The following is a 12,141-nucleotide window of genomic DNA, read 5'->3' as shown; positions in this document are numbered from 1 at the left end:
TGCATCACATTTGTGTTCCTGGCGGTGGTCTCAATGCTCACACAACGAAAACGCATTTGAATGTGGTCAATCCTAAGGCATCTCTCTCTCTCTCTCTCTCACACACACACACACACACACACACACGCGCGCGCTCGCACGCACACAATCACTGAGAATAAGATGAGAAAAATGTTGTTTTTTCCCGTGAGGTTTTCCAGAGTTGTGCATGCGTGGTTATCAATGTTTTTTTCCCTCTCAATCTGGTTTTAATGTGTGTTTATTTGCAATTTGGATCGCCGCCAGTGCGAAAAAAAACCCAGACCGTGCACTATAGATTATGTTTGCATCCAAATTAATAGTTTAGAAATATTTAATAGCTAAAAGTAACAATATATTTGGATTCTACACATTTTTCTAATCAAGTTTCATATATACTATGTTAAAATCGGAGTTACGATTTAAAAGATATGGATAATTTTGTTTTAGATAAACTGCGGATTGATTAACCGAAAGATCAGGGGGTTTTCTGTTAAAACACCAAAATAAAGATTCGCATGACTTAAATATGTACGGCGGGTTGATTACCTAAAATCTCAGGGGGGTTTCTGAGAAAACTAAAAAAAGGTTCGGTATGACTCAAAATGGACTGCGGGTTGATTTCAACAAACTGCAGGGACTTTTTTGCAAATAGGGGTGACGGACGACAGAAACCCACAGTGCTTTATTATTAAGTAAAGATAAAGATTTTGCGAGGAAAGAAGACCTATACTATACATATACAGATACAGATATTTCGTTGACTTCCCTCCTCGTCTAAGAAGCGTGTCTTGAAACTTACTTGGGGAAGACACAAGTTTAGTGCTAAAACAATTGCTCTACTGCATTTTCCTTTTGCCAAAAACGCAAAAATGTTTCTTCTTTGCGTCGCTCTGAATCAGCCAAAAAAGTGACAATAATACAAATCAGCCAATCAGGTTGCAGAAATATTGGTGGATCAGCCATGGTCGTTCTGAACCTGAAATATAGGTGCAAAAAACAGTAAAGCACACATTACCGGCTGCAACTTAGTGGTCAGGTTGCAAAAAAACGGTTAAGCACACATTATCAGCTACAACTTGCACATAATTTAACAGTAAATATGCAGAAAGAATAATAAAAAAATATGCACATAATTTTACAGTAGCGAGATGACGTTGAACACGAGGCTTTTTACGGTAAGGACAGGTAAATATAGACCATACAACAAGCAGATCCAATGGTTTGGATTAATCAATACTCCCTCCGTCCGAAAATACTTGTCATCAAAATGGACAAAAAAGAATGTATCTAGAACTAAAATACATCTAGATACATCCCCTTTTATTCATTTTGATGACAAGTATTTTCGGACGGAGGGAGTACTTGCTGAGCAAACAAGTAGAGTAGTATTTTTCACCGTAGGTAGGGCATTTTCAGCAGATGAGGAAACACATTGAAGGGCCTGACAGAATGAAAGTTCTGCAACAAGGCTTAGGTTCAGCACCCACTCTGCCCACACATACACCTCCTCGACATACAACTGCACCATCCCACGCGCGCTGGACAAACAGCGGCGACGACAATTAGAGTTGCCTCAAGTTGTCTATCTAGTCAAAGGAAATACTGTTGGCCAGCCTAGCAAGTGACAACAACTAGTACACGATCGATGGGAACAATGAGCATATACTCCCTCCGTCCGAAAATACTTGTCGGAGGAATGGATGCATCTAGACGTATTTTAGTTCTAGATACATCCATATTTATGCATTTATCCGACAAGTATTTTAAGACGGAGGGATGGATGCATCTAGACGTATTTTAGTTCTAGATACATCCATATTTATGCATTTATCCGACAAGTATTTTAAGACGGAGGGAGTACAAAACTGGCACCGGAACAAACAGCACATGGCTGAGTATTTCATAACCATATCACATCAAACAACACCGCACACACAAATCATCGCCATCATCGTTTACGCTTACAAATTACAACAAGTCCATACCTGACAATTCATACTGTGACAAGCACTACCACACACACACAGAATGAGCACGAGCACTCCGGGGCTCAAGCTGCAGAAGCTGAACGCCCACTCTGCTTTATTCCTCAATTTGTCAGGAGCTCGAGCAAAGGTTGATCACACCAAATATCAAATCAAACTGGAAGCCGCACTGCCGAACCAAGGCAATGCATATGTTGTGTAGAGAGAACACCACAAACCAATCAAACGGGAAGCAGGGCAAGCAGCATTGCATGCCTCGGGATCATGCATATTGAGTTGCAAGAAGCACAAATCAATCCCTGGAAGTGATGGATTACCTGCAACATATAAACCAACAATGAGTAAGCTCACAGTGTACATACTGAGGAACATACGTACAGATGGAACTAGCTAGATGTAAAGCTCACCAGAGTACGGTGCCTCGGGGCAGCTGGGCCTTGTAGTACAGCGAGTGGCTTGGCTCGGAGGGAAGGGTGGTGGTACTTCTGTATCCCGTCCCACTCCAGGTTGTCCCACCATTCCTTCTCGCAGTCTACCTTGGGTGGTTTGGTGTTGCGTCCGACGGCCGGTAGACACTTGAGGCTCCAGCAGCCCCTGATCTTGATGGTCTCGAGTTTTGGCGCAGACATCCTGCGCCCACAAATGCTCTGCAGCTTGGGGAGCTCATGCAGGTGGATGCGCCTCAGATCGCGGAATTCTCTAATTTTATCCTGCTCTTGAAGCTCAAGGCTCAATGGGAATACCTCCCTGACGTCACCGCAGTACACTATCTCAATGGTCTCCAGCCAAACAAATGTGTATGTCCCCAACATGGAGAAGGGGCACACGTGTACTAGCCTGGGGCAGTAGTCCAGGTGCAACAAGATCAGGAAACACAATTCACCTTGTTCAACTTTCATGTCCCAGATGGAAAGTGCAGAGAGGAGCTTGGACGCCCATAATGTGCCAAGAGACATAGAACTGTACACACTAGTGCCACGGGGAACATTGAAGACTGTGTGTAACCTAGGGCATCTCTCCACGCGGCACCATCTTAGGTTACCCCATCCTAATCCTTGGGGAGGTCCAGGGATACTAGTGATGGTCAAGTTATCATACACATGCAGCGATGTAACCAACTCACATATAAATTTCGGCAACAATAAATCACTAGTACTAGCACTTGCAGCATCCTCCAATAGTCTGTTGACCTGCCCGTGCATCATCACCTTTATGAAACATGTAAATTCGGTCCACACTGACTTCCATATCTTGGGGCAGTCCCACATCATCACTGCTGCAACTGGGTCATCCCTAAAGGCATCACTGTACTCCGAGTGCATTAAGATGCTTGTATGTTGTTGGACTTGCACTAGTTTGTTAGTGCTTGTTCCTTCGATGTTGCTACCACAAACAACAGTTGCAGTACATATATCAATATGTATGGATATTTCTTTTTAAAAACTTTCTACGGGACCGAGGAACCTAAGGAGCCTTGCATCTGTGAGACAAATCCGCCATCTACCCATAAAATTGTCTTCTTTCTGCTGGTGGAGGGATAAATCAACATGTGGATGCACAAGTGGTGCCTCCCCTCTGTAAGCTGTTGCTGATGGAGATGTGGTGTCAATGTGCAGCACTTTCGGCAGCCCTTTCTTTGTCATACTCCATGGCCATAATATTGCACGGAGCTCCTCGCAGCCTAGCAGGATTATCTGCTTGGGGAGTGATCTGGCTTCCACTCCTAACAGGTTGAGGGTTTTCACTCTTGTGCCTGAGAGTTCCAGCTTATCGAGACTCCCTAAAGATCCTTTCAAGAACAGGTTCTTCAATTCTTTGCAGTGCCTAAAAGTGACAACTTTTAACCCATCACATCCACCAATAGTGATAGTCTTGATGCTATTGTTTCTTGCTGGCCCTGATAAGTTTGTCATTCCTTGTATGATGTTATTTTCCGAAAAATCTAGTAGCTCCATGCTTTCCATTTCTGATAACACATGGTCATTGAAGCAACAGGTGGATTTCATTACACGAAGCTTCCGAATGTTGCGCAGTCGTCCCCGCAGATGGCTCATGTCCCAGTTCTTGGCTCCCATCACGTTTAACTCCCTGAGTTGGGTCATGAGATCCATCATCTGTGCAGACAAGATCTGACCCCAATGCGTGTAACGCAAGTCAAGTACCCACAAGCTTTTGAAGCATTCCCACAATGCCATGGTGCTGTTGTCTAACTCCTTTGCTGCATCTCTTTGGTGATGATCTGCAGTGCTTGTTCTCGCTAGGAGGTCTTCACAGTGCTCAAGCCACAGGAATCTCAGGCTGTGGCAACAGAGGAATGGAGGCGATGAGAAACTAAAGGTACACCTTGAGAGCTCGAGGACCCTGAGCCTGTGCGAGTGTTGAAACATGTTGTCGGCAATAGCACCAGAAGGACTCAGTATAAATCCACATGTTGTTGTTGAAATCCAGTATGGCATGCCCTCAGCAGAGCTTGCTAAGTGAGAGGAAAGCAATATTATTGATTCATCATTACTGAGTCGATTGTCAATATTCAACAAGCGCACCTCACGCTGTAGTATATCACCAACTTCCCACGCTTTGTCAATATCTGTAAACGCAATAATTCCATCACACACCCAATAGTTACTGGTGTGGATAGCCTAGTCGTAGTCAACAACGGGAGAACCGATGCAGTATTGTTTCAGCATATACAAGACACACTCGCCAGCAATTGTTGAATCAATAATGACACCATCGCCATGCATATTGTAGGAAACTTGTGCAGCCTCCTGACGCACTAGATAAGACCAAAGCTCGTGCCTATCGCGCCCATCTCTTGAAGCTGAAAGAAGAACATGTGTTGTCGTGCTGTTTTTCACAATGTCTATCACCTTGGGGTCAAGCCGAAACCTCCCTCGAAAAGTCCACAGGATCTTGCTATTGGCATATCCATATAGAGAAAGGCCAAAATTGAATATATCAATCTTCTCGTTGCCTCCATTATGCAGGATCACCAGGAATCTGCGATTCTCTATGGTTTGATATATCTCTGTGAAAACTTGTGCTATCTCACCACGGGAGCACTGGTCTAACCCGTTGAAATCATCCTCCTCATCTTGTTTGTCAAACATCTCCATCACCTTATCAGTAAGCTTCAGCTGCTCTGCGATTTTCTTCTGCACTGCTCTTCTACTCTCCCACTTTGAGCAATCAATGTGGATGATTTTCTCAAACTCCAGCCCTGGAGACCTCGCCAGCAGCTCACTTGATATGGCGAGGCGTTTGGCTACGGCTTGCAGGACGGCAGATGCCCCGAGTCCGTTCCAGCCATCAAAGTAGATGGCATTCTCTTTGTTGTTGCTTCTTCTAGTGTCTTTCCCAAGCTCATTGAGAATCCTTTCAACGGCAGCATCAATGGTGTCCGCCTTGATAACCTGCATGCATGTGCCGTGGTGAGGAGAGAATCGGTTCAAAGTTCAAACTAAGGGCAATGCTTTGTAAAGTTTATGATTTTCTATGCAGATCAGTTAAAAGGGTAATATAGTCAAAAATGATTTTATCTTGTGTCAGTCGTGGCGGTCACTATGTCGTGGTCTCCTACCTAATCCAACCCGGCCTCGCCCCTTTCCATTAATAATTTCTTAAAGAAAATACAGAGTCTTTTTCCCACACCGTCCAAGCGGTAGCAAACCTAGAGAAGAACTTATTACAAACTGTAAGGGGACAGAGAAATGAAGCGAGTCGGGGGCACTAACAGGAAAGGGCGGCTGTTTTTCATCTCACGGGTCACTACGATTGACATGGTCATCAGGTCACGGGGTCACGGAGTTCAGGCTGTCACATCGGTTCCTAGGTGCCGCTGTTGCTGGACTAGACATGCATGAATTGATTCCTTTATGGCAGGCTGGTAACCTCATGTACTCCCTCCGTTTCGAATTACTCGTTGTGATTTTAGTTCAAATTGAAGGGAGTATGTCACTGGAGGAGCGAATGAGCAGATTAATCCGATTCATTCGATGCGTGCGTGATTAGTACTTGTGGGCTTGCATCCGTTGAGTTATCTTTCTTATACACGGCCCTCCATGTTTGGAACGATGGGGTTAGAGAAAATCGTGATCGGTTAAAGAAAAGTTATTACCTATATATCCTTTTGAGTTTTTTTTAGTGAAATGTACCCAAGCACAGTCCACTAACTTATAGTACTAACTAATTACTACTAAGACACGCAATAAGTCGATTGATGGTAATGGACCGATGGAGTACTGGCAATTCTCTCTTTTTTAAAAAAAAAGAGGAGGACCCCCGGCCTCTGCATCCGGGCGATGCATACGCGATGCATACGACCACTTTATTAATTATTCTCACAAGACCTTACAAAGTCATATAATAGTAAGACTAAAGCCATCGTATAAACAACAATTGTCGCTACTCCTATCCAATTGATGAAGGGCGTTGATAGTCTGGGCCTAATACCAAATAGAAATCGCAGCCAAACCTAAACATCTAAGACTTGAGGTCCCAATCAGGACGCCTACCGGGTATGGGGCACCTACCAATCCGGCGCACTCTTCAACCAGGATGCCTCCGGGTATGAGGCCACCGCAGCCACCTGCCACCAATTCATTTTCAGTGTTGTATTGTTGCACCATCTTTCCCGGCCTCTCTGCCATCGACGCCACCACGACGCCTGATGACATCACCCTCCTGCACGAGTCCCTCGCCACACATCGGGCGCCGAGTCTCCACTGTGCCACGCCGCCGAGAAACGCCACCATTAATGTGCAGGAAGAAACACCGCTCCACCAATTATTCCATCCACTGGTCCCTCGAGCCCGTGTACACCTTCAAGAATGACGCCACAAGAGGGAAACGACAGAATAATGCCGCCGTCATCCGATCTACTGATCTAGGGTTTTCCCTGGAGGTAGCAGATAGTGGCCTGGAACTTCTCAACAGTGATGCCTTCAACAAGGGAACGGCACCAAATAGTGCCGCCATCGCCGGTCTCGGCAGCAGCCGCGAGCAGGTCTTCACCCATATCTGTTCCAATGGCCTCCATCAAGCATCTTGCGCACAGATCGTCCACCACCGCGGCCGCCGTGTCGCCCATCGCAAGACCACAGCCGCCGACACATCCTCCACCGTCCGGGGCTGCCGCCCCGGGATCCAGCCCTCACTGGCCGCCGGAACGAAGCCACCGAGCCCCATCGAGGGCGGCCAACGGGGGCGGAGAAGCTAGATCCGGCCATGATCCGGCCTCTCCCCGCGTTGTAGCCACTCCCGCGGCCCTGAATCTCGCGCGCGCCCGAGGCAAGGCAGGCAGCGCATGCGCGCACAATGCCGCGGAGAGGGGAAACGCCCCGCCGCCACCTTCCCTGGGGCGCGCGCGGATTTCGCCGGCGGCCCCTCCAGCATCGGCGTAGCGAGGGAGGGGGCGAGGGGGACCTGGCGGCGGGGGCGCTAGGGTTCCCCCGTGTCGCCCGGGGGCGACGCGGGGGCGAGAGCCGCTTGACCTGATGAGAGACTGTTTTCTATCTATGATGGATTGAAAACTGAAGCTAAAATTTTTTGGCAGGTCTCTCATGCATGCCTAATTGTTTTTTTTTTAATGCCGCCAATTCAACATGCGTAGTAAATTACATGATCCAAATTGACGAGTAAACATGTTGACTGCGGACATATATAATGCTCTGCCCCAAAATATAACACAATTAAATATTTTTGCAAACTAGGCTCAAATGGATGTAAAATATATATAACACGCGGAATGGAATGAAAGGTGGTTTTTAAGTGCAAAGATACCTCCGTACGCATAATGAATTGGTCAGATACGTCGATCTATAGCCGTTCAGCTCTTTAACAATTTGCTAACTTCCTGTGTACATTCATATACAAGCAGGAGCAATACACAAAGTTAGTTTAAGAAAATCTGAAGATGCAGGCAGAGAGATGAAGCACATGTGAGGTGAGCTAGTTACGTACCTTGGGTAAGTTGAAGTTTGTAGAGAGTCTGTAGCCAGATAGAAGCCGAATCGGTCATTCAGGCGCAACAGGATAGCCTGACTGGAGAGCAAAAGAGGGACATGCTATAGGCTGAGAAGAAAATTTTGTTGTGCTACATGCTTGTTGTGCATATTAGATGCTTTAGAAGGATAAAAGCAAGCAGTAGGATTTTAACTTTTGCTTTCCCTTTTCGCTTTCACTGAGAAAATTACCTTTCGCTTTCACTAAAGACACAAATCAATTCTTTGCTTGTGGCTGGCTAGCTGCAGGTTTTAAAGACAATGATTAAAGATTGCAAGGCTGTCTGCACACCGTCCAGTCTTCCAGATAATGGAAAAACTTTTGCCATCTGAATTGAATAAACTGTGAAGTAGGACATCCAGATTTGGGATGTACTCGTAGTTATGTTGTGGGATGTGCTTTTCTCTTTATTTTCAACTTTACATATAGCTAGGAGAGATGAGCTATACGGATTCGCGTAAGAGTCCTACTACAAGGCTTCTTGCTCCCTAATGCAATGTGAGGTCGACTTGCTCAGCGTTCCTATATAAATCAGTGCGAGAACTGCTCAAAACAAAAAGGAATCCCATGTACTCCAGCAGGTTATTCAATCCTACTAGTTATGTTGTCAAATAGGGCTCATTTATCTAATCGTACTTATAGCTTCGAGAGATATGCTACATAGGTCGAGTGATAGTATTGGACTATTGGCAATACATTCATGGACGATTAATTGTTTTTTAACTCCAGCGGAGCTTGCCTAGTAATGTAAAAAAGATACACATACATGATCGTGTTGAATGCTGACATATACAAAACTTGATTCCAAAATCTGCCACGATTAAATAATTTGCAAACTAGGCTAAAATGGATGTTAAAAAAAAGTCATGCAGGATGGAATTAAAGGTGATTTTTTTCAGTGGTAAACTACCTCTGTACGCATAGTGAACTGGTCAGATCCGTCGAGGTATAGCTTCTAGATTGATTCCATTTTGGGCTTAAGATCCGGTCAGCTCTTCAGCAATTTCTTGGCTTCCTGTATACATTGATATACAAGCAGAAGCAATAAATAAAGCTAGCTTACATAAACCTGAAGAAGCAGGGAGACAGATCGAGCACATGTGAGGTGAGCTAGTTTCATACCTTGCTTAAGTTGAACAGCTGGAAGTGTAGCTCAAGAGAAGCCAAATAGATTGTTCAGGTGCCACTACAAGATGATCGGATTGAAGAGCCAAAGTGGAAGCCAAATATTTCGGCGATGAAATATTTGGGTGCTTCTTGCTTGTGTGTGTGTGTGTGTGTGTACAGATGCCTTAGTAGACAGAATAAAAGAAAGTGGTGATACCTTTTCCTTTTGCTTTCCTTTTTCCTCTTTCATTCAGAGAATTGCCTTTTTCTTTCACTAAAGACAGAAATCAATTCTTTGCTTGTGCCTGGCTAACTGCAGGATTTAAAGATAAAGATAAAAGATAAAAGATTGCAAGGCTGTCTGTTTGCTGTCCAATCTTCCTGCTAATTGCTAAAAGAAACAGTACATGGTCAATTCTAGAAAATTGTCACTTCTCCTTGACCCTGTAAGAAACTAACTGAAATGGTAGATTTGAGCATGACAGAAGACAATCCCTAAGATTGATTTACGCCATAGGGTGATAAATTTCAGGTTTTTAGTCGTACTTAACTATCACCTCACCAAGAAACTAACTGAATGGGGGCAAATTAGTTCCACATGGTGTGTCCCCCTCCCCCCGAGCAGCTCTCGCGAGCGACTCCGGGGGCAAACCCTAGCCCCGACTCAGGCCCTCCCCTCCCGATCTCTCTTCCCTCCACCACCACCCCCCCCCCCCCCCGTCGCCGCGAGGCGCCGCCGAGCAAAGCCCGGCCGGCGTAGGTGGCGGCGGGGCGCTCTTCCCTCCAGGCGCGTGCGGCTCAGGACGCGGGTCCGAACGGCGCGCGGGGGCGTCGGGCTGCCGTGGGGCCCGGCGGCACGGTGGCGGGCTTGCGGAGCGGCCGGTCCTCTGCGTGGCGGTGGGTGGAGGCGTTTTGAGGCTCCGTCGACGCGCGGTGGCTGCGGGGTGGTGTCCTTCGGGCGGTGGCGCGGGGGTCGCGTGTGCCCAGATCTGGGCGGGTCTGGCACCGGCGGCATGTCGGCTGGACGGGGCTGCGCACAGCTTGTCCCACGGCCTTCTCCTCCCGACTGCTTGCTGGGGTAGGGGGCGGGCGTGGCGGCGGCAGTGGTGGTGTGGACTGTGGGGGCGTTTGGCTGCATCTCGTGATGGATCCTGCCGCGCCTCGGTGCCGCGGGCTCCGGTTGGGTTGGGCTGCGGTTGGCTGGGGCTTCGTGCGTCTCGACGGAGGTAACAGCGGCGTGGTGGTGGCGGTGGCGGGCCGGAGGTTGGAGACGACGGCCGCAGCGGCTCTTTCGGATCTGACCTCTCGGCGGCGCGGGCCGCGAAGGCTAGGGCTGCGGGCGGCGGCCCTGACCGAGGCCCCCTCGGCTGGTCGGGGTGGCGACGCAGTGGCGGTGGCTGCGGGGTGCGTGCCCGGTGGCTGATGTGGTGGTGGCAGGTTGATTGCGGCGGTGGCAAGATTTTCCTGGCGTCGGCCCGTCTGTAGGCTGCCTGTTCGGCCTTCGACCCCCTCTTCTCAGCGTCCGTTCGCTTCTCTCTCTGGAGGGCTGGCCTTCTCCCAGCGGTGGTCCATCATCTGTCTCGCACCCGGTGCCGTAGGACCGAGCTGGTCTCGCGCCCGGTAGCAGGACCGGTCCATCTCGCACCCGGCAACAGGACTGCGCTCGTCTCGCCCCCGGCAGTAGGACCGGCCCATCTCGCTCCCGGCGGCAAGACTGCGCTCGTCTCGCGCCTGGTGTAGCAGGACGGCTCGACGGAGGCTTGTTGTGGCCGGCCTACTGGGTCTCGGCGTTGGGACTGGCCAGGGTTGTGAAAGGCGGATCCTTTCTGCCCGTCTCTGTGGTGGGGGTAGCGGTGGGGCTCGGGGGACTTGGTGTCAAGGTCTTGGAATCCGGGGCGGCGGCCCTGGTGGTGGTGGCGCGGTGCTCATGGGCAGAGCTCGTGTCTCGGTGCTGCCCGGCCACCACGGCAATGTGGGCGGCGTGGTAGCTGGGGTGTGGCGTTCAGTGGCGGTGAATGTTGGCCGGGGTGAAAACCTACTCTATCTTCGGACGGACTGGCGACGGCGAAGATCACTCCCTTCTTGAAGGCGTCGTCGCGGCTATCACTGCCCGTCATGGTGCTCCAGGGGAAACTCTGATCCTCGGATCGGGCGGTGGCGACGCTCCGGTGTCATATCCTTCCTGAAGGCACCGTCTTGAAGCCCACGGTTCATCATATGCGACGTCACTTCTTCGGATGATGCCCCCGGCGGCTCTTGTAGTGCTAGGGTGTGTGTTGCTGCGCTCGGCGCCTATGTATCCTGCCTTGGGTGTGTGTTGGTGGTATCCGTCTGAATTCACTCCAATTTTAAACTTGGCTGGTTGAGCATGCACAATAACTTTACTAAGTTAGTACAAAGTTGAGTCATCTATTTTGGAACGGAGGGAGTAGTATTTACACATAGATGACCCAGATTAAATAACGAAAGTGCTAGTTTATACAAAAATTTACTATAAATGATGTATAGAAAATGGAATTATTTTTTATTGGTAATAATTGAACAATGTTTGAGTCTTTGGAGCTAGCCAAATCCAGGAGTATTTGAATGAAGAATCCGGATTCAAGTTGCACAAAGCCATTATTTATTTATTTTACAAATCTGAACATGTACTTCTTTTAAGTTGAACTGTTTGTGTGCTTCCAATCCTGTGTAATAATTTGCAAACCTGAACATGTTAAAGAGAATCCCTTTTCTAAGGCTGATTTACTCCATGTTTTAACAACCAGGCCAGTGAGGAGCTCAAGAAATGGGGGAACATTTGAGGTTTATAGCAGTACTCTCTGTCTATCTATTTATCAGCAACGAAAAAGACCTATACATATACAGACATTTCCTTGACTTCTCATCTCTGCTCATGCCATTCGGGTGTCTTGAATCTTTCTTGGGAATACACAAGTATTGGGACCCATCTTAAAAGAACAAATTTAGTGCTCAAATAAGTGCTGTTTTAGATCACTGCGGTTTTTTTCTTTACCAAGAACGC

The 12,141-nt window shown here is 47.8% G+C and overlaps 1 protein-coding gene across 2 annotated transcripts; it reads right to left on the bottom strand.

Annotated features, from left to right (window-relative positions):
- Window positions 1-2,441: 2,441 nt before the first annotated feature.
- On the bottom strand, window positions 2,442-8,099 carry LOC123133194 (uncharacterized). 2 transcript variants are annotated; one of them, XM_044552726.1, is made up of 3 exons: window positions 7,968-8,099; window positions 7,788-7,860; window positions 2,442-5,419 (listed from the first exon to the last, which is right to left on the bottom strand). In XM_044552726.1, the coding sequence occupies exon 3, from the start codon at window positions 4,460-4,462 to the stop codon at window positions 3,443-3,445; it is 1,020 nt and encodes a 339-aa protein (XP_044408661.1). In that variant the 5' UTR covers window positions 4,463-5,419; window positions 7,788-7,860; window positions 7,968-8,099; the 3' UTR covers window positions 2,442-3,442. Both variants share the same exon structure in this region, with proteins under 2 accessions (XP_044408661.1, XP_044408662.1).
- Between the last annotated feature and the right edge of the window lie 4,042 nt (window positions 8,100-12,141).

The sequence above is a fragment of the Triticum aestivum genome, chromosome 6B (assembly GCF_018294505.1).
Source record: "Triticum aestivum cultivar Chinese Spring chromosome 6B, IWGSC CS RefSeq v2.1, whole genome shotgun sequence".
NCBI lineage: Eukaryota > Viridiplantae > Streptophyta > Magnoliopsida > Poales > Poaceae > Triticum > Triticum aestivum.
This window is presented reverse-complemented; position numbering and strand designations above follow the sequence as displayed.

What these genes read in the sequence shown, in the direction of transcription:
- LOC123133194 (XM_044552726.1), bottom strand. Translation starts at nt 4,462, where the DNA reads ATGCCATACTGGATTTCAACAACAACATGTGGATTTATACTGAGTCCT.